The sequence below is a fragment of the Kogia breviceps genome, chromosome 17 (assembly GCF_026419965.1).
Source record: "Kogia breviceps isolate mKogBre1 chromosome 17, mKogBre1 haplotype 1, whole genome shotgun sequence".
Classification (NCBI taxonomy): Eukaryota; Metazoa; Chordata; class Mammalia; order Artiodactyla; family Physeteridae; genus Kogia; species Kogia breviceps.
The window spans coordinates 46,773,296-46,800,615 of NC_081326.1; the positions used below are offsets into that span (position 1 = coordinate 46,773,296).

The 27,320-nt window shown below is 33.5% G+C and overlaps 1 protein-coding gene across 50 annotated transcripts in view; it reads left to right on the top strand.

Moving 5' to 3' along the window:
* RIMS2 (regulating synaptic membrane exocytosis 2) overlaps positions 1 to 27,320 on the top strand; it is a 552,349-nt gene that overhangs the window by 266,153 nt on the left and 258,876 nt on the right. For 27 of the 50 annotated variants that reach the window (XM_059042507.2, XM_067018079.1, XM_059042521.2 and 24 more), the window contains 6 exons: positions 13,714 to 13,781; positions 15,607 to 15,726; positions 17,888 to 17,987; positions 18,916 to 19,039; positions 20,614 to 20,660; positions 23,940 to 24,052. In XM_059042507.2, coding sequence (XP_058898490.1) covers positions 13,714 to 13,781; positions 15,607 to 15,726; positions 17,888 to 17,987; positions 18,916 to 19,039; positions 20,614 to 20,660; positions 23,940 to 24,052 — 572 coding nt within the window. Of the gene's footprint in view, positions 1 to 13,713; positions 13,782 to 13,909; positions 14,119 to 15,606; positions 15,727 to 17,887; positions 17,988 to 18,915; positions 19,040 to 20,613; positions 20,661 to 23,939; positions 24,053 to 27,320 lie in introns of all 50 variants that reach the window. The other 23 variants (XM_059042501.2, XM_059042514.2, XM_059042509.2 and 20 more) reach the window with 1 other exon arrangement.

Below are 27,320 nucleotides of genomic sequence, written 5' to 3' on the forward strand. Positions count from 1 at the left end.
TGATTTATTTTTATTTTTTGTCATATGCAGTGCTACTCTGCACAAAAGAGGGATTCCATTATAGTCTAAAATGGCCACTAGCACAAAATAAAAATTTCAAAAGAAAACTTTTTGCCTCCCAAATGTCAGTAACAATAATGAATTAAGATCTCTGATTCAAATATTCGTTTGCAAATATTATATAAAATAATAAATGCTTTATAAGGTATGCTGTATAAAATTTTTCCCTTTTCTGCTTATTTATTAAAAACTGAAATGAATGCATTTGTGATGTTGCTATTACCAAACTGCTATATTGGAATACATTTATTTGTAGTGAAAATATGTACCATCTTTAAATAAGACAACTTTGATTTTGAATGACAGGCCAGGCAAGTATATTCAAATGTAGGTATCAATAGCATATTCTGACCATTGGTTAACTTCTATTGATTGAGAAGTTTGACATTCACTTTGACAGATTTATTTGAATGAAGTAGTAAACAAAAATAAACTAAATGCTGGCTAAATAGTCTTCATCTAATTTATTTTGAGACAACTGCAGTTGTTCTGTGATCCAATTATACTTAGCTATGTTTGGAAAAATTACTTGTCATTGCACTTTGCTTCTTTTATTACCCTTTTGCTGAGCTGGTTCATATGCCCCCCCCCCCGCCCACATGCTCCGTCTTCCTCTCTGTTCTTCCTCTTTTTCTCTGTATCTCTCTGCTTCCCACTGAGGCTTTCCTGTTCCCCATCTCTTTCTGTTTTGCTCCTCTGTTGTCTACCCCCACTTCATGCACTTGACACTTTTGTGTGGTGCCTTCAGTCAAGATTTGTTATATTTCAGGTAGGCTCGTAAATTGTGTATCCTTTTCTTTTAATCCAACCCACCTTTATAATATAAATCTATTTTGTTTAAATCACACATCGAGGAACAGATTCTATTAATTAAATACTTCTAACGCTAGAAAATTAGAAGGGCTAGTGTAGGTACTTTTTGCTTAATAGTAGGCTACCTTGAGAACTCACAGAAAAGGAAAATATGTTGTACAACCAAATGCCCATTCCCCTTCACCCCCTCCCCTGCAGATTTCCTTTTGGTAGACTTTATATGAAATTAAGATTGTATTTAAGTGTGAATTTCCCCATGACGCAAGACTTTTAATATCAGCTTGATTACCTCACACAATTTTAATTATATTAAGTAACTAGTATTAGAAGTACATAATGCCACCATTCTATGTTTGAATTTACATGTTATTTATTAATAATAGCCTTGACTGCTTTAGTTGTTGGAAAGCTTTTAAATTTGTTCAGAAAAAAAGTATAACATAGCTATTTAGTTTTATGAATTATAACTGATAGAGCCCATTAAAACTCATTGTCTTATTATGAAAATATATTGATTTAGGAAAGCATGCTTAACATTTGCTAATATTTTTTCCTGTTTTTATTCTATTTTGTAGTGGTTTCCAATAGTTAAAAATTGTATAAACATGATTTTTAAAATATTTATAAGAGTGAAGACCCAAATCAAATGATTGATATTCAAATTATATTGATACATTGATATTACATTGATATATATTCAAATTATAAAGATTAGCAGAAGAGAAATGAAAATTAGAATTAATTAATAATGCAAAAGTCATTATGGAGAAATAACTGTTAGGTTTCAGATATGATGAGTTTGATAAGAATCTAGCTTAACTGATGAAACATATGGTGATGTGAAAAAGCATATTTCTGCTTAAACTTCCATAAAATACAGATTATAATACCGATATTTTCTCAAACCTCACTCTCAAATTCTGTTTAATACAGTTTAATTCAGTAGGAAAGAAATGTATTTCATGCCTATTGTATGCCTGATGCTGTGCTAAGTGTTATGTGTAAGATGAGTACAGCGTGATCTCTGCTTGAGAGAGAAGCATGTACGCAAACAAGAGGAATACAATATGTTAGATATGAAATAATTTAATACGAGACATCGATGGAATTTAGAGAAGGTATCGATAATTCTACCTTGACTTATCAGAAGGACTTTACAGAGGAGTTGCTATGTGCATTGAGTTTTGAAGGTTGAATAGAATTTTCCAGAACAAAGCAGGTATCGGATGGGGACAGGTGGTCATTCTACACATTGGAGTATAACCATTGTGTCAGTAAGAACAGTTTTTATGGAGTACTGACTGTTTGCCAGACACTGCTTGACATTGGAGGGGGGCAAAGATGAAGAAAGACATTTCCTTTCCTTAAGAAATTAATAAGCCTTTGAGGAGCTAATGTGGTTGATAGGTTTATTAATTATTCTTTTTTAGAGAGAAGCAAGTGGTATATTAGAGTGATGGGTTGAAAATACACACACCAGGTTCTTTTCAAGGCTTTGCCAGTGATCTCATTGTAATCTTAGGAAGGTTATTTAACTTTCTGGTCTTTTATTTCCTCTCAGAAATAAAGAAAATAGACTCAATGTGTTAAAAACTATGCCAAATGGAGCACCAGATTTCTTTTTCTTTGTTTTGAATTTTATTTTATTTATTTTTTTTTACAGCAGTTTCTTATTAGTTATCTTTTATACATATTAGTGTATACATGTCAATCCCAATCTCCCAATTCATCACACCACCACCACCACCACCACCCGCCCCCAGCTTTACCCCCTTGGTGTCTATACATTTGTTCTCTACATTTGTGTCTCTATTTCTGCCCTGCAAACTGGTTCATCTGTACCACTTTTCTAGGTTCCACATATATGCGTTAATATATGATATTTGTTTTTCTCTTTCTGACTTACTTCACTCTGTATGACAGTTTCTAGATCCATCCACCTCACTACAAATAACTCAATTTGGTTCCTTTTTATGGCTGAGTAATATTCCATTGTATATATGTACCACATCTTCTTTATCCATTCATCTGTCGATGGGCATTTAGGTTGCTTCCATGACCTGCCTATTGTAAATAGTGCTTCAATGAACATTGGGGTGCATGAATTATGGTTTTCTCAGGGTATATGCCCAGTACTGGGATTGCTGGGTCATATGGTAGTTCTATTTGTAGTTTTTTAAGGAATCTCCATACTGTTCTCCATAGTGGCTGAATCAATTTACATTCTCACCAATAGTGCAAGAGGGTTCCCTTTTCTCCACACCCTCTCCAGCATTTGTTGTTTGTAGATTTTCTGATGATGCCCACTCTAACTGGTGTGAGATGATACACACACAAGGTATGTGTACCGAGTGAGACTGAGGAAGAAACCATGCTGTCCTTTTAAACCTAGCCGCAGAAGACAGAAGTGTTACTTCTACCACATTCTGTTCGTCCTAGATCCTCCTGGGTTCAAGGGGAGGGAATATAGACATTGTCCTCTCAGTAGGGGATGTCATTGTCACATTTTAAAAAGAACATATGGAATGGGGTATGTAATGATGTAGCCACCTTTGGAAAATACAATCCACTCAAGTGTTTATCCCAGTTCCTGGCACAGAGTAAGTACTCAATAAGTGTCATTATTATTATTAAATAAAACCTGAAATGAGGCCTCAATTCTGGATAAGTACCTTAGGGTGGCAGTGATACCATAGCAGATTATCATGTATAGTTATTCAATCAGTCTTTTATTCACTAATCACACTGTATTAGAAGGGAAAGGATCTTTGCAAAATGGTTTGCTTTGTAAAATGATTGGCTTCAGGTCATAATCTACTTCACGGCCTGGATTTTGATTCTTGTCTTCTGTTTCATAATTCTCTTTGAGTAGCTCCCAGGATTAAGTATAGTATTTCATCAAATCTACACATTTTCCCCACAGTTTTATCATCTCTGAAATTAGGACAGAATTGCAGCATTTTATTTTTTTCCCTTGGTAATACATAAAGCAATCAATGTTATCTTACATCTGATGAAATTAGTTATGTGAATTGATAATAAAGATCAATAATTCCCAAACCTTTTTTACAATATGAAACATAATTCCTACTCAGGTCTTAATGCTTTCTTACTGATGGGCAATTTCTAATTTCTTTTGGTAGTTTTACTCCTTTCCTTTCCCTCTCACTTAAGACATTAACTAAGATTTGCATTAATATAGATGCAAAGTTGAAATTATTCTAATTTAAAATTTACTCTATTATAGGGGCTTCCCTGGTGGCGCAGTGGTTGAGAGTCCGCCTGCCGATGCAGGGGACATGGGTTCGTGCCCCAGTCTAGGAAGATCCCACATGCCGCGGAGCGGCTGGGCCCGTGAGCTATGGCCGCTGAGCCTGTGCGTCCGGAGCCTGTGCTCCACAACAGGAGAGGCCACAACAGTGAGAGGCCCGCGTACCGCAAAAAAAAAAAAAATTTACTCTATTATAAAAATTTGTTTGTAAAACTATGTTACTTTGTCAGTAGTAGCATTACTTGTGACACACTTTACAACTGTGTTACAACATAGTGGTTGAGAACTACTGATCCTTATCATGAAACAATATCCAATTACAGATCTAGGAAAAGGTTACTTGTTAATAATCTACTACCTGCCATTTCCCAAATATATATATTCATATTGGCAGCAGTAGTTTGATATATTCTCTTTTCTCTGCCAGGATTGTCCAGTTATTTTCCTCTAAGAAAGTAAAATCCTCCAATAAGTAAAATCTTACTGCATGTCTCAAGGTACAGTTTAAATATCACCTCTATAGTGAAGCATTTCTTAAGTTTTAAAAAATCTCTCCCCTTTCTGAATAATCAACATTTTTCATGAAATGCCATAGTTTTTTCATACTAAGAAGCTTTCACATTATAACATTTTGAAAATATAAATTCTTTTTGCCATCAAATGCTTGGCATCATTTAATGGTAGCATTTTTTCCTTTCTAGTGATATATAAAATAATTGTGCATATTTTAATTGATAGCAAATTAGCTGTAATGAAATAGGATAGCATGGATATATATTAAGATATGTTACACTAAGGTGTGCTGTCGTATATTTTACCTGTCTGTCTACCTTTCTTGAATGTAAGTTTCTTGAGGTCCTATTTGCACTCACAGATCCTAAAACAGTTTCACACTGTGTAATCATTAAAATGAATTCTGATGTGTGTAATCTATACAATCATTGAATCAGTCACTTGTTGTTAAAGAAGAATACATTTGTAATATCAAAGGAGCAAGATGTTTAAAAAATAAGCTAATTATGGAGAATAATTTACCTTCCTATTTCAAATATTGCATTTTAGCTAGCCTTGGTTTTGTTTTGGAACTTAAGAGTTGGTTGAAGCGTATCTGGCCCTTTAGATCTACTACTGACTTTTATGGTTTGGTCCCTATCTTTTAAAATCTGCTGCTTTCAGAGCTGGCAATGCATTAGGAGCACATTACCACAAACTTAGTGGCTTAAAACAACACATGTTTACCACCTTACAATTTCTGTTGTTCAGGAGTCTCGGCATGGCTTCACTGAGTATTCTGCTTAGGATCTCAAGCTACAAGCAGGTTGTTGCCTGGGCTGTGTTTCTGGAGGCGTGATGGGGGAAGAATCTAATTTCAGGTTCAATCACATTGTTGGCCGAATTCATATCTTTGTGATTGGATGCAACTGGAAGTTCCTAGATGGTGCCCATTGTTCCTAAAGACTGTCTGCTGTTCCTTGCCACGTGGGCTGCTTACTTCATCAAGCAGGCAAAGGAGGCTTAGAGCAAGTTGACTAGCTAGGGTGGATATTTTAACAGTATCATGAGAGTGACATTCCATCACTATGCCATTCCACCACCTTGATTAGGAGCAAGTCACAGATCCTTTACAAAGGCATGAACACTATGAGGTGGGGATTATGGGCACCATTTTAGACTCAGTTCTCCACACTCACCCCAATAGTTGTCTCTGAAGCAACTCCATGGAACATAGTTTGAAAACCATTGCCTTTGATAATATTCCCAATGTATAACTATTTTTTCTTTTTTTTAACTTGGGCTATTAGTCTCCCTTAATACTGAATATTTTCCTTGAAGGACTCAAGCCTTATGATCAGTTTTAATGGCTTTCTTAGGAAAAATGACCCTCCAGGAAGGTTTCAGCATTATGTATCAAAATATAGTTCCTGGGACACTTGTCCTATGGGAAAGGTTAGTGTTCCAAATAAGTTTGTGGAAACTGTAGGTTACATAATTCTTGTAAAGAAGCATATTGTCATTACTATAGGAAAAATTCTGCACTCAAGAAATCGAATTACATTTAATCCAGAGTTTTCTAAGCTTATTTGACTAGAGGACCTTTATATCACTCAAGCCTATTAACATTTTTGCAGAAGCAGTGTTTCCTGTTGGAAAATGCCAATACAAATAGCCTGACAAGCTGAGGAAGAAAGTAAAATACCAAGAAGAAAAATGAGAAGAAAAATAAAAGGGCCATAGATAAATTTTCCCTATCTATTTAGAATGAAAGTTATGATTATTTTACTTTAATAATGATGAAGATAGTCATGATACCATCAACATTGGTATGACTCTATAATTTGCCAAACACTTTCATGACCATTACCTTACTTAAGGCTCTCAACAATCTGTGAGATATGATTAATCTCTTTTTATACAAATGAGTAAATGAGGCCTAATATATTATGTGATTTTCCCAATTCATAAAATTAGTAAGGGGTGGAGCCAATACTTTAACATAGGTTTTGTGGCTTCAGCTATAAAACTCTCTGTTGCAACATGCTGTGACTTTATAAACATGATTAAGTTAAAAATAAAGATGTTGAAGAATACCTTTGTATAGTATGTGATTTAATTGAAAACATTTATTAACCTAAACAAATGAAAAACTGTGACATAAAACAGTTTATAAACTGTTGCATTCATTTAATGACTGTAGGGAAAATGTTATAAATAGAATATCTGAACTTTTTTTCCTCTGTGCATCAAACACAACATGACACAGACACATGTACTATTGGGTTAGTTTATATTTTGCAGTAGAGATAAGGGAAGGAGAAAATCTTAGCCTAAGATGTGAATCTTCTGATTATTTTTAACCAAGTTTTATATTTAAATGTGTTTAATTCAAACTAATAGAATCACTGAATATCAGAGTTCGGTAGGATTTGGTGCTCTTTTAATGTTACTTTATTACACTGATTGTTCTCTATATCATGCTAACAAGTGGTACTCCAGCTTTTCTTTGAACACTTCCAGTGATGGGATTATCAATACCCATGAAGGCAGCAACACATTATTATTATTATTATTATTATTTTAAATAATAATCTTGTTTTATTTCCTTCAATTCACTGTTGTTTTGTGCTCCCGTTGCGGAGCGCATGCTCCGGACACGCAGGCTCAGTGGCCATGGCTCACGGGCCCAGCCACTCCGTGGCATGTGGGATCTTCCCAGACCGGGGCACAAACCCGTGTCCCCTGCATTGGCAGGTGGGTTCTCAACCACTGCGCCACCAGGGAAGCCCCAACACATTATTTTTAACTTTTAATTTCAAAATAATTATAAAGTTGCAGGAAATTGCAAAGATAGTACATAGAGATCCCATGTGCCCTTTACCTAGTTTTCCCCAATGGTTACATCTTGTTTAACTATAGAACAATATCAAAACCAGGAAACTGACATTGGAGCGATGTGTTTATATAGGTTTGTGACATCACATATATGGATTCATATAAGTACCACTGTTGCAAAGATACAGAGCTGCTATACCATCACAGAGATCTTCCTTATGCTGCCACTTTATATTTAGTAACACCTTCCTCCCTCCCCACCCTATCCCTAACCTCTGCTAACCACTAATTTATTCTCAATTTCTATAATTCTATTATTTATACTATATAAATGAAATCATGTGGTGTGTGATATTTTGTTATTTTCTTTTTCATTCAGCATATTACCCTTGAGGTGCGTCTATGTTGTATGTATCAATAGTTTTTTCCTTTTTATTAGTGAGTGTTATTCGATGGTATGGATATAACACAGTTTGTTTAGCCATTTGCCTATTAAAGGACATTTTGTTTGTTTCCACTGTTTGGCTGTTACAAATAAAGATATTCTTTTTCATGAAATTTCTTGTCACATAAAGCATTTTGCCTTTTGCCTTAAGTATGATCTTAGCTAGGTTTTTGGTTGATGTCCTTTATTTATTTGAGCAAGTTCTCCTCATTCCTTGCTTTCTATGAGTTGTTTTTTTTTTAATCATGAATTTTTTCTGCATCAATGAATAGGATCATGATATTTTTTCTTTTGTAACTTGTGAATGTGATAGCTTACATTGATTTTTAATATTCAACCAGCCTTGCATTCTAGCAATAAACACCATTTGGTCAGAGTGTATAATTCTTTTTATATATTGCTGAATTATATTTGCTAATATTCTGTTAAGGATTTATGTGTCTGTATTTATGAGGGAATTGGTCTGCATTTTTCTTGTTTGCCATTTTCTTTTTTGTTTTCTGTGTGTTCCACTTTTAATTTTTGCTTTCTTTTTCTTGCCTTTCTATAGGTTATTTGAACTTTTTTTAAAAAATTGCATTTTGATTCATCTGTAGTTTTTTTTTTTTTTTTTTTTTTTTTTTTGGTGGTACGCGGGCCTCTCACTGTTGTGGCCTTTCCCGTTGCGGAGCGCAGCTCCGGACGCACAGGCCCAGCGGCCATGGCTCACGGGCCCAGCCGCTCCGCGGCATGTGGGATCCTCCCGGACCGGGGCACGAACCCGCGTCCCCCGCATCGGCAGGCGGACTCTCAACCACTGCGCCACCAGGGAAGCCCCATCTGTAGTGTTTTTGAGTGTATTTCTTTGCAAATATTTTTTTCTAGTGGTTGTTCTAGGTACTATATTACATATGTATTACTTACCACATCCTGCTGGTGTTGATATTTTACTAGTTAGACAGAAGTAGAAACCTTACATACCTTAAGTTCTTTTATCTTTCCCTGTTTATAAGGTAATTATCTTAAATATTTCTTCTATGTATGTTGAAAGGCATATCAGACAATGTATACTTTTTGCTTCAAACATCAACATAATTTAGAAAACTGAAGAGGAGGAGGAAAGCCTATTGTATTTACCCATATTTTTACTTACCATGTTCTTTATTCCTTCTTGATATTTTCAGATTCCTTCTTTTTTTGTTTCAATTCAGAGTTGACATTTCTTTTACTTCAGCAATTGAAAAATATTGTGCGATTTCTTTCTGGCCTCCAAGGTTTCTGATGAGAAATTTTATCACTGTCATTGGAATTGTCTTTCCCCTTTAGATCAATTGTTGTTTCTTTGTGCTTCAAAACTGTTTGTCTTTAGTTTTTAGGTTGATTATGATGTGTCTTGGCACAGATTTCTTTGTGTATTTCTTGTTTGGGGGCTTAGGTAGTTTCTTGAATCAGTAGGCTTACATGTTTTGCAAATCTGGGAAATTTTCAGTCATTATTTATTCAAATACTTTTTCTGACCCCATCTTTCTCCTCTCCTGGAACTACAATGACATGAATCATGTCAATTTATAATAATAAATTATAATATATAATTTATTATTTTAATTATATATTATAATCCCCGAAGTCCCTGAGGCTCTGTTTATTTTATTATTTAGTCTGTTTTCTCTCTGTTTTTCAGATTGGGTAATTTCTGTTCTATTTTCAAATACATTGTTGTTCCTCTGTCCTTTCCATTCTGCTCTTGAACCCATCCATTTGCTTTTAAAATTTCAGTCATTTTTCAAAAAGTTCTAAAATTTCCATTTTTTTCTTTTTGTCTTCTATTGTTCTAGAACTGGAATGTTCAGCAGTACATTTTTTTTTTTTTTTTTTTTTTTTTTTTTCAGTGGTACGCGGGCCTCTCACTGTTGTGGCCTCTCCCGTTGTGGAGCACAGGCTCCGGACGCGCAGGCTCAGCGGCCATGGCTCACGGGCCCAGCCGCTCCGCGGCATGTGGGATCTTCCCGGACCGGGGCACGAGCCCGTGTCCCCTGCATCGGCAGGCGGATTCTCAACCACTGCGCCACCAGGGAAGCCCAGCAGTACATTTTTGACTGCTACTAAAGGAAAAACATTATCTTAGTTCTGCCCTTTGAAGCTATATAAAATATGAATACTAAGTGATAAGTATTGTTATCTAAATATTAGCAGTCCTGATAGTTCAGGACTACTTTCTATATATTTTCTATATGTATTCTATATGTTCTGATTACCTTATTTCATTCTTACAGTAACACTAATATTTACTCATGTAAGAAATGTTTATTCGGGCTTCCCTGGTGGCACAGTGGTTGAGAGTTCACCTGCCGATGCAGGGGACGCGGGTTCGTGCCCCTGTCCGGGAGGAGCCCACATGCCACGGCGCGGCTGGGCCCGTGAGCCATGGCCGCTGAGCCTGCGCGTCCGGAGCCTGTGCTCCGCAACGGGAGAGGCCACAACAGTGAGAGGCCCGCGTACCACACACACAAAAAAAGTTTACTGAGGGCCTACCATATGTGACTTTTTTTGTTTGTTTGATATTTTCTCTTTAGCTTCAAATGGTCAAACAGCTGATTTCTTATTTATGTACAGAGGGAAAAACTGTATTTCCGCAGTTTTGGTAGTTTATAGGCATACGGGAGAAGAGAGATTGCAAGCTGAAGTCTCACATCTTCACATAAACCAGCCAAAAACTTTTATTTATAGTCTCCATATTATATTTAATCCAATTCAGAGATTTATCAATACTTTGTTGTGGAACAGTGGTGTATTTCGAAAGAGTTACAGGTTTTCTGAGATACAGATACGCTCAGGGTTTTGGGTAGCCATAAAATCTTAATTGTCATTTATGCAGTGAAAAGGATTGGGAAGCACTTCTCTAGTTAACAGGTTGAAGAATGTTTTTTTTTCCCCTACAAATTGAACTTTGTGTATGTTAATAGCACAGCTGCATCATCCTTCACAAATAAACTTCTGTGAATATACTAAAAACTATTGAATTGTATACTTTAAATGGGTGAATTTTATCTCAATGAAGTTATTAAAGTTAAAAAAAAAAAGAATTGTCTCCTGTTCTTCTCAAACAGTGAGATCATAATCACCTGGTGGGCTTGTTAAACCAAATTTCTAGGCCTCACCTACAGAATTTCTGATTAAGTCTAGGTGGTACCCAAGAATCTGCATTTCTGACAAGTTCCCAGGTGCTATTGATTATGCTATTTTAGGGATTTTGTTAAACATTCATCATTCATCTACACAAAGTTTTCCTACTTCCTCATCTTCCTTTGACTCATCAGTTACTTCAGTCTGATTTTAATTTCATCATTCTACCCAGAGTGCTTTTTCTAACATCCTTTCTGATATTAATGTTGCCAAATCAAATGCATAATTTTCAGTTCCTTATCTTAGGTGATGTGTAGAAATCATTCTGTAGTTGATTTCCCCTCCTGTTTAAGGAACTCTCTTTCTCTTTGGTCTGGAGACCTCCATCTTTCTCCCTCCTTTCTTCTTTTCTATCTCTGCATGCTCTCAGTCTCTCTCTCTCATCTCAAATCAAACTCTGTTAGAATTCAGTCTGGGTCCTCTTCATATCTTACTTTACTCTCTGTTCCTCAGTGATCTAGTTACTCATGGCTGTATGCTAATAATGGCCAATTTTTGTCTTCAGCTCAGACCTTCCTTCTAAGCTCTATTATAATTTAACCAATTGATTTCCTGAATAAATTACAGGTATTTGGAATAATATATCCAAAATCAATCACTGTGTTTAATAAATTCTAAGATGCATATTTTTTATCATTTTAATATCTATGAATCTTACAGATTCCATGAAATAAAGTAACTCTTTTCTCTCCCTTACCTAATAAAAAGTGCTTCTTCCTCTCATAAATGGTCTTTAATTCTGTTCAGTTGTTAATGCCAGAAACCTGGGAGTTATCCTTGATGTTTGTCCTTCTTAACACTCTTATTTCTACTTCCAAAACATCTCTCAGTTCCCTTTCTTACCATGTCTATTACCATCACCTATGTTCAAGCCATAATCACCTGTTGCATGAGTTATTGCAACTCTTTTTTAAAAAAAAATAGATTTATTTATTTATTTTTGGCTGCACCGGGTCTGTTGCTGTGCGTGGGCTTTCTCTAGTTGCGGCAAGTGGGGGCTACTCTTCATTGCGGTGCGCGGGCTTCTCATTGCAATGGCTTCTCTTGTCGCTGAGCACGGGCTCTAGGAGCGCATGCTCAGTAGTTGTGGCGCATGGGCTTAGTCGTCTCGCGACATGTGGGATCTTCCCGGACCAGGAATCGAACCCATGTCCCCTGCATTCGCAGGTGGATTCTTAACCACTGCACCACCAGGGAAGTCCCGCAACTGTCTTTTAACTCATGGTGTCTTCCAACCCAACCTCTCTTTAGTATTTAGATTCATCTTTTAAAAATGTAAATCAGTTCATGTATCTTGCTTAAAATCCTTCAGTGAATGAAATTCATAATGTTTAAGATGGTATAAGAAGCCCTCTCTAAACTGGTCTATGTTGCCTCCCCAGTCTCATTTAGCACCATATTCTCCCTCAGTCTTTTTGGTTCGGACACATCAGTGTTCCATCAGTCTTTTTACAGTACCATCCTGTTATTTCTTCCTGGAATGCTCTTTTTATGCTGTTCATCTGCCTTTATCTTTACCTGTCCTTTAAGTCACATATTTCAGTTCTCATCTTAAACATCACTTTTTTTAGAGGTGTTTACTGACCCCCAAATCTAAATTAGATGTTATTGTACTCTTTCAGTGTTTTGTAGTCTCCTATATTACACTGATGATTTGTATATTGCATTTATCTCCATTTTGCTGCATGTCTCATTGTTTTACCCCTTATGCTAGACTTAGCACAATGCATAATGCTAGACTTAGCACAATGGATAGCAAATGGAAGGTGTTTACTAAATATTTTTAAATAAATGAAAGTATGAATAGAGCTTTAAAAGACATGTGCACATATAGATGAAAAAATTCTTTTTCAAAGGTAAGGCAAATAAGAGCACATAAGTTTGGGAAATGGATATTCATTCTTAGTTGCCAATTACATAAATTGTCTGAAAAAATTATTTTTAAAGAAAATTTATTTTTTAGGAGAATGCAATTTCTGAAAAAAACTTTAAAAATTGTTTCAAAGTAATATTAAGTAATTCAGGATATTTAAGGAAAGTTTATTTCCACTAATAGAAATTGAGTGAACCTGTTTTGTCATTTTCATATAATCTTTTGTGTAACCAATTCTTTTTTTTAATCACTCAAAATTTTTAGGTGGCTTCAGCATTATAAGGAATATCATACTACCTTCCAGAAACAACATTTAAGTACTTCACTTTTCATTGTAGTGGTTATTAGCAAACCACTGTTTAGTTTTTAAAATGTTCCTTAATTTTTGCAGAAAAAACTCATGTCTGTAGGCCAGCATGAAAAAAATAGCACGAGTAACAGACCTAGCTGAAAGTCTTTTTCTTTTTCAGAATATATAATTTTTTTCATTTCTATTCCTGTTTATTATCAGCCTTTTCTCTTCTTGCAGCACTTTTGTCCTGTAGGGTCTGTCTAGAGTACATAAACTATATAGTCTGTATTCTATAAATTTTAGTCATTTGAAATCTTAGCTTTCTCTTGGTCTATATAGTGAGTGCTACAGACAAAGTTCTTAAAACTGGAGAGGATCACACAGTTTAAAATGTTTATTATGTCTTTGTCTGTCCTTTCTTTCGCCGTCTCCTTTACTTCCCTCTTTTGTCTGTCTGACTCTCACAGGAGACATGGATTACAACTGGTTGGACCATACGTCTTGGCATAGCAGTGAGGCATCCCCAATGTCTTTGGTGAGACATGTGGAGCCTTACTATTTAATTTCCGTTATCATTTCACTTTTCCTTTTTGATTTACACCTTTGCATGTTTTCTTTTTTGTATTATTTTTCTTTTTTTATTTTTTTATCCCACACCTGTAGGGGACAGTCAAAAGGGAAAAAGAAAAACTAGTGAGCAGGCAGTTTTGTCGGACTCTAACACCAGGTCTGAGAGACAAAAGAAAATGATGTACTTTGGTGGCCACTCTTTGGAAGAGGATTTGGAATGGTCTGAGCCTCAGATTAAGGACTCTGGGGTAGATACGTGTAGTAGCACAACCCTTAACGAGGAGCATAGCCATAGTGATAAGGTACTGAGATTGTGGAGCCTGCCTTTTAACCTGCTCATTTGGTCTTCGTTTGCTCTCTGTCACTCATTCAAACAGAACATAATAAAAGGACAGGGCATTTCAAGGGTCAATGTAGCATTTCTTAAGGTGCAGAAAAGAAAAACAAAACCAAAACAAACTAACCAACCAAAATACTTCTTGCTTGCTTTGCTGTTTTTGTTTTTTGACGGCATACCAAAAAAATAAGTAATTGAAAATAAAAATTAGGAACAAAGGAATGTTTTGTTTATGGTCGCATGAAAGAACTTTGTGATGTTATTACATACCACAAATATAAAGAATTTTTTTGGATTGGCTTATTTGATTGCTTGCATATATTTTCCTTGGGATGAAAATTAAATTATTAACAGTTTGAATCCCAGGCAAAAGGGAGATGATTGGGTCTGTTTACACAGAAAAAGTTGTTTTTCTTTTTTCCCTTTCACTGTCATTTTGCTCTTTTGTTTTATTGTCATAGCATTTTAGTGTAGTATTAATTAGTATTAGAACCATTGCCATCTGCTTTGGTATTTATTATTTTGCTTTTACTATAGTGAGACTTTTGAAATCTTTTTACCATATAGATGTGATTTACTGGAACTCGTCTTTTGCCTGCTAAATTTTGCATGAAGATGTGCATGTTACTTTCAGATAACTGTGAAACTGTGATTACACAAATCATTTACTTTGTTATTTGATATATGATTCATAATGGAATGGTATCATGATTTATAAGAGGCTTGGTTCTGCCCTGAGATAAACTACTAGTATTTTCAACGTTGTTTAACAATGGATACCATTGAATTATCAAATAAAATTAATTTGCTAACTAGATCAGAGACCTGAAAGAATCAAGGAACCTCCAAAAAGTGAGAAATATAATCTATCATCACCTTTGAATTAGGCCTGTTTCTCCCATGCACGTTCATTTGGAAAGTTACTGGAGCTTATGTATTTTTAATAATTTTAATCTAGAAACCTACTTCAAGAAAGCCCTCATCAGAGGTTCAAATTCATGTTTTAATGTAGTGTGACATTTTAACTTTTACTGTAATAAAGTCTTTCAGAGTCTTCCAAAAGTGTTTGAAGATTAAATTCTCATTTTTAAATGAGTTCGATTGCATAGAATTGCAGTCTCTTTTCTGCTTGTGAATTTTTAATCTTCAGTGTGTAGATAATTAGAGTTTGCATGTATTTTCAAGATTTCTCAGATTTTGTAGAACTATAGAACTTCAATATTGTGTCAGAACACTGTTAGAATTTGCAGTAACTGGATTTTGAAAAAACCTGAGATTATTAAAATGAGGTTATAAACATAATCTAGTAAACCCTTTTGATCAATGTTTTGAATAAAAACTGATTTGTGTAATCATAACACTTTGGAAGTTGGAAGTTTAGAGAGATTGCACACTAAGGGGTCATTTATCATAAAATAACATTAATTTTGTGTTTATTGATGCAATATGTCAGCACCCTGTGACGTGGCAGCCATCTAAAGACGGAGATCGTTTAATTGGTCGCATTTTATTAAATAAGCGTTTAAAAGATGGAAGTGTACCTCGAGATTCAGGAGCAATGCTTGGTTTGAAGGTATGTGATGAAATATATGAGATGTTGCTCTATACTCCTTTACAGATCTATCAGAAAAGCAAAAGATATAATAACACTATACCAATTTAGTGGGGTTTTTTTCTATTTTCAAGAATTCCTAAATATTTGCACTCATTATCCAAAACGTTTTCATTTTCCAAGTATTATTTAAGAAGTTGCCATTATTCTACAATAATAGTTATTTATAAAATTTTGGAAAATAGAACTTGAGTTACATACTTGAATTCTTCAAACTTATTTTACCTATAGTTTGTCCTTTAAGTCTATATATGTGTTTATATTCTTTTGAAATGATAGCTTTGTTCAATTATTAAATGTACAAACTTGGGAAATACATATATGTATTACATATTACATAGGAATATAATTTTTGTATTAGAGTAGCAAAATGTGTGTGCATTTGTGTGTATTTGTGTGTGTGTGTGTGTGTGAGAGAAAGAGAGAGAGAGAGAGAGAGAGAGAGAGAGAGAGAGAATACTGTTTGAAGTCTGGAAACTCAAAAATACTTATGTTAGGAGATTTAATATAAATATTGATTTATATTTTACTGTAAAATACCAGATAATTATTTGGTAAGTACCCCAAAGAAAGCTCTGTTTATTTTTTGTGCATCTATAAGGTGAATTAAAAACTGAAATGCAAAGAGAGTAAATGTTTTAGAGTTAAGCCATTGCTACAGAAGTAGTTGTGTAGATTCCGGTAAGTGAGAGATATTTGAAAACTTTGGTTGTAAATAAAATTGAGCATCACTTATTGGCTGGTTGCCATGCAGTTGGCAACTCATCTGAGCACTTTATAGCTATCATTTTATTAACACTCACAACAGATAAGAAATAAGCTTAGAGAGGTGTCATAACTTGCCCATGGTCTTAAAGATGGTGATGAAGGTGATAATTAAATCCAGGTCTGCCCAGTATCTGTTAGAGCAGTGTAGTATAGAGGTTGAAAAGTCTTGGCTTGATTTCTAGTTATAGCATTACTAGCTACATGACATTAGGCACCTAAACCTCTCAGCCTCAGACTCCTCATCTGTACAATGGAGATAATAATACTTAACTGAATTATTATCTAATAAGACTAAATAAAGCAGTATACAAACATTTAGTACAGTGCCTGGCACTTTGAGATTTCAGTAGTAATATAATCAGTATAATTATTATTATTAAAGTTTATCAAGCCAAGAAACTTTAAAAATATTGACACAGGGATTTCAGCCCATAATGTCTATATATATAATTTTCAGAACCAAACATAGGAATAATGAGTTAATATTAACTGAACTGCAACTGAGTGTAATTCACTGCAACTGGGAACTAAATACACGGAATAAGATAAATCAATGATTTTTGAATTCTGTATTGTCCAGTCAATTTAGAAGAGGAAAAAAACTATTCTAGTCAATGAAGTTGGTTCCTATTATTTGCTTAACTTGCTGTAAAGTTGATATATTGATTGAATGGCAGTTAATGAGAATCAGAGCATTAATTTTTAAGAGGCCAGTCTTATAGCTACACATATGACTTCACAGCATTATTGCTAACCTTTGTTTTTTCTTTTTCTGAAAGATATGTATTCATAGAAATGTAAAGTCAGAAAAATTGGGATGCAGGTGATCTAAAGTTTACATTAATTCTGATAAGATTAAGTATATTTTGTAACTTTCTCAGGAAAAATGCATCATCGTGATCATCATGCACATTATCAATATGCCTAAATATTACCAACTAATAAAATTTTTAGCAGATGTGATAATATAGTAAAAGTAATAAAATATATTATGACATTTGACATCTATAACTAGAAATGTTAATATAATTATGTAGTACTGTAATAAGTTTTTAGAAATGACAAAAGTAAGAATTCTGTAATAAAGGGAAAAATTAGAAATCGTTAAGTTGTTTCTAAGGTATGAATCATTTTCAACAAATAATTGATTAAATTGTTAAACATTTGGAATATGTAGAGTCCACACTTGGGACATGTACTTAGTTCCTATTAGTAACACTATATTATTTAAAAATTATTTTTAGCATATTAAACTATAGTTTCAAAACCTGCAAATTGTCTATTTTTTACTTGAATCTTCAGCTGTGTTCATTTTAACAATATGCTTGTTTTAACATTTTCTTCTTTTAAACAGGTTGTAGGAGGAAAGATGACTGAATCTGGTCGGCTCTGTGCATTTATTACCAAAGTTAAAAAAGGAAGTTTAGCTGATACTGTAGGACACCTTAGACCAGGTAGGTTTCAATCTTTGATTATTTACATTTAAACTGTTAAACTTGAGTAGTTATGAAAAAGTTATCCTCATTTAGAAGTGACTTCACCGGTAAGAAAAAGTTCATTTAACTTATATTAATCTATATTCATTAATGGAAAGTTGTAACTACTAGTTCTTGAGTCACATTAGATAAAAATATTTTTATATTTACTGATCTGATTTTTTTGCTGCTGGATATTCCTAGTCTGTATCTAGGATTAGATTAACCTAATTTGTTTCCCATAAGCCTTCCTATCTCTTTTGAAGAACTTCCAATATAATTTAGGAAACAGACTTCATGGATAAATACATATTTCCTGGAATGTGTCACTCCTTATCTCTTTGATAATGGATACTATTGAAGAGATCCTTGAGTGCCTTGGAGAGGATTCAGTAAGAAGTTTAGTATTAAGCTTTTTACAAAAGAGTTTAGACAAGGTGCTCAGCTGCATGGGTATTGAGAATCCTAGAATACAGAGTTATAAAATTTTCAAAGAGGCAACTTATCTTAATAGTTTCTAGAATTGCAATTTCTATTGAGAAATCACAGAGACAAGAGTGATATCACCACGTTGGAGACAGGTTGTTCCCAACTTGCTTCCCCTTGCAAGAAAAACAACTAACAACTATTCAGGGACAAGACACAATTGAGAAAATTCTAGAAATCACAGATACAACTTTTATGTAATCTTTTCCTCTGACCCTTCCTTGTCCTTTTGTGTGAAATACACTAATCATCCTAGTCATCAAATTTTATGCCACTGGAGCTGTTCTCAGTATGTTTCTTATTCCATAAAGGTGATTTTGTTCTACAAAATCAATCGCAGTTTGAGACTGCTTTTGTTTTGAGTGCATTTTATGGGATTAATTTTTCTTTCTAAGATTATCATTACTGACACACACTGTAGGTGATGAAGTTTTAGAATGGAATGGAAGACTATTGCAAGGAGCCACATTTGAAGAAGTATATAACATCATCCTGGAATCCAAACCTGAGCCACAAGTGGAGCTTGTTGTTTCAAGACCTATTGGGTGAGTTGGTTTGAATACTTTATACATGTATAAAGTTGACTACTATTAAATAATTTGTAATGTGCAATCCAATAATGTTTGATTGCTTTATAAAACTAAATTATTTTGAGGACAATGCTTTTTTCTCCTTTACTAAAAATACCTCACCAAAAATCATGACATCTTTTTATCTGATCATGCTAGAATATACAGTTAATTACAAAAGAAGAAGGGATATTTAGGTGTATTATTTTTATTATCTTAGTAGCTCAGGAAATGGATAAAAGGATTAGTGGAAAGGGACTATAGTAACAATTACTTTCAAAAGAAGTTTCATAAGCTATGGTTCTCTACATTGTAAATATGAGAATCAACTATATTCTATGAATTTTATATATTTTTTCCAAAATGGAGATTGCATATAAAAAAGAGAGGGCTTAAGGGCATTCTATTCCTAGATGGTGGCAACTGTTTAAGGAAAAACAACATCTTTAAGGTAACATAAAAAATAAGCAAATATCAATTACTCTTTGACTTTTTAAGTTGGAGATAAATATAATCCTTTGTACTATGTTCCTTTCAAAAGTAATGAATCTGTCACATGAAATTATATCTATTTTTTATTTTGTCTTTTCATAGTTTTGCAATGTGGTTAAACTGTACAGTATCAGCTTAGGGTATTAATCAAGTATATTTCTTGGTGTTAAAGGATGCTCTAATCATATTTTTGTTTAATGTCTTAAATATTTTTGATGCAGTTTTCTGAATGAGCTTAACCATTAATATATACCCCTCCTGGCAAATCTCAAACAAAAGTCTACATACTTTTGGTGTAAATACAGTTACGAGGTAATTATGTTAAGTCCAATAAGAAACATGTTTGCATTTTTCTCAGTAGAATTATTATGTTTAAAAAATTTCAGTGACAATCTGAATATTTTAACTTTTGGTGATATTTTATTTGAATTTCAATGTTCTGATTTGAACAACAGCAGATAAAAGAGTAGAATATAATTAAAATATATCTATAAAACTTACCCTGGGGCTTCCCTGGTGGCGCAGTGGTTGAGAGTCCGCCTGCCGATGCAGGGGACACGGGTTCGTGCCCCGGTCTGGGAGGATCCCGCGTGCCGCGGAGCGGCTGGGCCTGTGAGCCGTGGCCGCTGAGCCTGCGCGTCCGGAGCCTGTGCTCCGCAACGGGAGAGGCCACAACAGTGAGGCCCGCATACCACAATAAAAAAAAAAAAAAAAAAAAAAAAAAAAAAAAAAAAAAACTTACCCTGTTGAATATAGAAATTTTTTAGAATGGATAATTGTGTAGTGAAGCACATAGGAAATAAAGTATATATTTTTACAAATTGCTGTAAATGCATATGAGTTTTAATTCCTTTTAAGTAGTAGGGTTAGCCCAGAACACTTTTATTAGCAAAAAGTACTACGACTTATTTTTTTCCTTATTTATATAGTGCTGCTATAATACACAATTTTGTTCATTTTACATTGTCCTGTTATAATATAGTTTGATAATGATCAAAATAGCGGCTGCTACTATTTGTTGAAACAATTCTTGTTTTTTTCTTTTTCTGTCATTTCAGAGATATACCTAGAATACCTGATAGCACACATGCACAACTGGAGTCCAGTAAGTTTCAATTATTTTAGAAGAAAATATTATTAATAAAGTTCATTATCAGGGGTCAGATGAAGTCTTTAATCTATTAATACAAAGTAAGAAATATAATAGTGTTATTATCAAGTATGCAGTCATATAAAGATGGAAAATTTAGTATTATTTCATGTTATTGTGGAATAATGTATTAAAGTCTGTAATATTTTAAGACTTTTTTAAACCACACTGTCTTAACTACTATGTATTTTTAGATAGGCTTATTAAGATACACTACTATAAACTGAATGTATTTAAAGTGCACAATTAGGTAAGCTTTGATATACATGTGAATCTATTATAATAAAAAATAATGAACATATATATCATCACTCCCCAAAATTTCACTCCCTCCCCAAATTTCCCCTAATTTTAAAATTTACTACTTTGTAAACTAATCCTCAGTAAATGAAGGGAACGCTTGGGACAATCTAGTGAATAATTACATATATTCTAATTTATATTTTGAGAAAATGGGGTAATAGTTCTGATTTAACAGAGTAGTAATGGAACAATAGACATATAAGTTAAAATAACATTAAGTATATAGACACTTTTTATTACTTGTGTTTGAGTACTATTTCAGATACTAAGCAAATGAATTTTTTCCAATGAATTAAGTTTGTTGATTGATTGAGAGTAAGGCATGTTGTGAAAGAAGAGAGGAGAAGGGTTACAGTTTGAAATACATTGATCAGGATAGACATTGAGAAAGAAGGATTGGAGCAAGATTTGAAAGAGTAGCGATCTGAGGGAAAAGCTCTCCAGGAACAGGGACCAGATGTTCAATGTCTCTAAGGCAGGAAAGCCTACGTTGCATTTAAGAAAAAGCAAAAAGGCTGTTGTGGCTGCAAGAGTGAGCAAGGGGAAGAATGGCAGGAAGGAAGACAGGGAAGTAATGGGAAGCCAAACTGCATAGGTTTTATAAGGCACTGTAAAGCCTTTGGCTTTTACTCTAAGGGAAATCAAGAGCTACATAGGATGTTTTTGAGGAGAAACTTATGTTTTAAAATCAGGCTACTATGTTGAAAATAGATTAAATGGAGCGAAAGCTGAGAGACCAGTGAGAAGACTATTTCAGTATTTGGTGAGATTATGGTAATTTAGACCATGGTGGGTGCAGTGAAGGTAGTAAGAAGTGGTTGGATTCTCTATACACACAACAATTGAGAATGTACTGTTAAAATAGGTGTTTTTTTTTTTTTTACATTTGTATTACAATTATGAGTATACATTAAAAAAAATCTTTACCAGAGAGGTGAAATCCTTTTAGAATGGCATAGCTCTAAACTTTAAAATACGATTGTATGACCTATTTGATTTAGTACTTTTGGCTAGTTGCTAAATCATTTTATCCAAAATAATATCGTGATCACATAAAACTATAAGTACTAACATAATGATAATAATTATTATATATAATAATATCATCATCATTAGTGCCTGGAACTGTGCTAGATGTTGTACCTACACTATCCCACTTAGTTTTCACAGCAATCTATGAAGTAGGTAAAATTTTCTTTCACTTACGTTATATCACTCAGATATTGTGTGAGCAGTGTGGAATCCTTTCTTACTATAGCTATTTGAAAAGCCTGTAGGCTACAATTCCAAAATTGTTCCTATAAGGACAGGGGTCCTTTCTCAAATTAGATTCAATTATTTATGCTTTAAAAGTTGAAGAATAGCTTTCTCCAAGGCCCAATTCTTAACCTTCTGTTTTTAGTTCCTCAGTAAATTTTTCTCTTCATATGGTTGTAATTGCCATATGACTCCTAAGTTTACATTATCAAAATGATCTATCATTGTCCCTTCATCCCTGGATGTTTAAAGAATATGTTCTAAGTGTCTTCCTGTTACTTGAAGCTTAGCATATAGAAAACTTGGCTTATTTCTTAGTATAAAGGCAGCATTCTTTCCAGCTCTAAATACTATTTAAGGTTTCACCATTACTTCTGATCCCAAGGTTTGCAGTTTCCCCTTTCATTTTACACTATACTCTCTCTACAAGTGAATTTTATCCATTTGGGCCTCCAATTAGGGAGACACTTTACTGTTTAATTTCTAACACTAATTATCTACTCAACATTTGGTCCCATCCACATATCCTGTTACCTGCTTTACATTTCCCCTCGGATGTCTCTGAGGTGTCACAGGGTCACTGTGACAGGTTCCAAATTAACTTCTCCAGCCATTCCCTAACACACAGGACTTCTCCAGTGTTCTACAGCCCAGAGAATATTAGCACTGTCCTGTGCAGAGAACAAGACAGAAACATTGGGAACTTTCTTGTCTCCATATCTGGTTGCAGGACTTGAAATCTTCATGTTTTCCCGCCTTTTTCATTTATCTCTCATATCTCATTAGTTTCTGAGTCCTCATTTTCTAATTTTGTAATATTGCCTCAATTCCTTCTTTCCATTCCATTTTCTAGTCATTCCTGTTATTATTTTATTGAATTCCACTTGTTCTTAACTGTTTTCCATCTCACTCAATTCAGTCTACACTTTAAAAAGATGGTAAAGACATCTTCCTCAAATGCAGTTTTTATTACCTTACTCATAAAGGTTAGCATGGATATTTTATTAGTGCCAAAATTTGTAGCCTAGAATTCCAGGCATTTAATTCTGTCAGTATTTCATTCGCCCCATTTTTATTCACTTTCCAATTTGATCCTTCCCCTCCATACAAATAAATTCATACATATAACTTCTGGGTATTGAAGTTCTGCTTTTTCTGCTCTTCTGTATCTCATTTTTATAGCCCCTCACTTCCTTTTTGCCCATCTAATTTATTATATTCTTCCAGATGTGGTTAAATATCACTCCCTGAAAACTTTTCACAGCCAGCATTCTAATATTTACGGTTTTAACGTTACAAGTTTAGACCATCTTTGAGTTGCTTTATTGATTTAGGTTTTGGTTTTTCCTCCCTAAGTTTCTATTTTAAATTTTTCCTGGTGTGTTATTGTAAGATATGAGTTTAGTACCCAGAATAGATGAAGTAACTAAGTTCTGAGGTCTGTCTCTACTATAATTGGCACAGAAAATGGTTTACCTTTGGCCTTGAGAGAATCCCTAAGCTGCACTTATGCTTTTAAAAGCCCCTCTAAGTATATCTGGAACATTGTGGCTAAGAAATTGATGTATATAATGGCATTTTGTGGGCATTAAAAATAAAAGATACATGGTAAAGATTATTAAATACTAATGAAGAGCCATAGTTATTATTCTTTATGTATAATTACCATTTCAGGTTCTAGCTCATTTGAATCTCAAAAAATGGATCGTCCTTCTATTTCCGTTACGTCTCCCATGAGTCCTGGCATGTTGAGGGATGTTCCACAGTTCTTATCTGGACAACTTTCAGTATGTAATCACTAGATTAATTTCTATTTTTGAAATATCAAGTAGTGTTTTTACTATATGATGGTATTTTTTTTGTAAACCAAGTTCTATTTAGAATATAATTGTGCTTTTAACCATCAACTTTCTCATTCTTAGTAATTTTAATTAATTTAAATTTAATTATAATTATCTAGCAGAGCGCTTTCTTTATTAGAGTTAGATTTTCTGGAATTTAATGAGAATTAGAATTTGTGATGCTGTCTAAAACCTTTTTCACCTTAGTAATATTATTCCAAAATTCAAGGTCATGATTTTTGCTCAACTAAGTAAATGGGGAAATATATAATAGATTACTGAGTATATCAGGTAGATTTCATATTAAGTGATCCCTAATTTGAACATTTTATAATAAAAGTTAAAAATTCAGTTAACCATCATGTACCCATATTAGAAGAGCTTTGCAAATTCAGGCTCTCACATTTTATTAATTTCTAAAATTTAAAATATTAAAATTTATCCAGCTACATTTTAGAAACAAACAGGTTAATATTGACACTAATTCTGATGAGCTACTAAACTTAAAATTTTATAAGTATTAAAAACTATTTAGATTCTCAAAATTCAGACATTGAATTTTGGATACTTAATGTTATAGTTAACAACTAAACTATTCTTGGGCTGATATTTTAAGAGTAATTTCTAGCTTTTTGTTAAATCAGGTACAAAATTTCTCCTTTTATTTTCTGGAGGAAGCATAAGTGTTTGATTTTTCTGAAGAATTTTCATTAATTAAATGGAGATACAGGAAGTATAAGCTGAATTAACATAGTAAAAGTCATTAGACACATCTGTTCTGGGACTAGTTTGATCACAAAAGTGATAATAACAGAAAAGCTGTGTAAGAAAGAAGATGAGATACTATTAGGAGATTGTAAATGTCTTACTAAAATGAATTTCTTCTCTTTATTATTTTCTTTTCCTTTCTCTTTCATAAACAGAGTGAACTTTTTCATTTGAGAACAGTGGTGTTTTTTCCATTTTCCACAATAAGTAGTATCTTTTTACTTATTCTCTTACATATATTGACAGCGCAGATGTTGTCATTTATGGTTACGAATATATGTGTATTTTTTTCCACCATTTTAGAAAGTGCTAATAAATGTTAGCTTTTTTATTTTTAATTGTGGCTCCCTTAAACACTCCACCTATAAATAATGCTCTGGGTGGCTGATGATGCCAGTATATAAATACATCTCTGTGTGTGTGTGTGTGTGTGTGTGTGTGTGTGTGTGTGTAGTTGGCTTCAGTTGGTGGATGAGGGAGCAGAAGTTAGACTTCCATAATAAGTAAGTACCACTTTGTTGCTTCTTTTGAAATCCCAAGGCTGTATTAGAAATTGGACTAGGAGGGGAGATTGAGGAGGATAGTGCAGGCATTTAGACAGATTTCAAATTCAACTACTTTTCCTCATGGTTCAAAATGAATATGGTAGAAAGGTAAGACTGTTAAATATTTGGGGGAAATACAAACTTAAAAGAATGTGGTATTTGTATTTATAAGTGATGTTGGTTTAAAATCCATATAACTGTAATTTAAAATGAGTACCTTTTTATCAATTTTTATGACTCAGAAGGAGTATGTTCCAGCAAGATAATATTTATAAATATAATACATATTTGTTTTGGTAAATCTAGAAAGCACAGATAAATAAATAAAAAATAAAAATCACCTGTAATCTTGCCACTAAAACATAATCATTCACATACATACAAAGTTTTAAACAAAACTGTAATAAATCTGTGTATACTATTTTGAAACTTGCTTTTTCACTAGTAATATGTTGTGTACTTTTCCTTTAAACATTTTTCTTTAAAAATTCCTCCTAAAATGATTTTAATAGCTATTTAATACTCCATTTTAACTTAATTTGCTATTATAGGATATCTTGCTTTTTTCTAATTTATAGTATTTTAAATAATGATGCCATGGAAATCCTTGAATATAAATCTTGCATATTTTGTTAGGACAAAATTCCTTTTTCAGGATAACTTTTCCAGATGTAAAATTACAATGTGAAAGAAAAACAAGTTTTATGATTCTTGAAATCTTTTACGAAAATTTTTCTCCAAAATACTTTTACCAAATTAAGCTACAATTATCAATTCACGTAATGTATTTTAAGATCTATCCCCAGGTCAGTCATAATCCTAGTAGCTGAGAATACAACAGTGAACAGATAGCCATGGATTTTACCTTCATGAAACTTAATTTTATGTTCATTCTTTGCATGCAGCAAGACATAAGCAAGATACCCTTTTGGATATAGTATTTTCCTTTATATTTAACCCCATTTCTGCCAGCTGGAGACAATTTTGGTTTGCTCTAATGATATAGAGGTTGGGAAAATATTTGTCCACAAATATCATCCTTTGAGGAAACTTCTAGGAAGTCACAAGGCAACATTATGATTCCTATATCCTTCTATTCTACCTTTGGGTATTTTTGCTTTTGGTGAGATTTTACCTGGGCCCTTAGCTCACTTACAAAATCATGACGTTACTAATGCCTGACAACAAAGATAATTTGTATATTATGTGAGCTGACCTTCCTAATATATTTATGTCAGTTCACGGACTGATATTTTCTCAAATATATAATATACATATAATGCAAATTGTTATTTAAATTTTCATGCACAAGGCTGTTGATGACTTAAAAAATTATTCCATTTATTTCTTTTCCATGCTTGAATTGTGCTGCTACTTGTTATTATTCTAGGGCATAACTATGAAAGTGCCATTAATATATTTGGTGAGAAAATTAGTATGAGCTCAGGTTTATGACCCCTGGACTGTATATTAGCCTTTCAGTGTCAGCACTCCCTTATTTTGATTCTTTTTAAAATTTAGCAGTTTTCTTCTTTGGAGGATTACTTTTGTAATTCTCTCAATATTTTAAAATTAATTACAGCCTTTGACTAATTTTTTGATAGAGTGCTAAAATAAGATATAGCCTTTAACTCTTTTCATAGTGAGGAATGGCTCAGAATTCTTTCTTTGTATAGGAACGCATTAATTCTTATTGACAAACATATTTTATTTTACTTCAGAGTCTGTGGCTGACTTATGGTTGCAATGTTTCCCTAAGTTACTTTGTTTTAATATTTTTCTGACTCCACTTTTAGTGATGAGCTTGTAAATATTGTACATATCCATTTTATATTCCCATTTAAAGGGAATAAGTCACTGAAGAATAGGCATGTGTCCTTTATATCTACTTAGAAACTTGA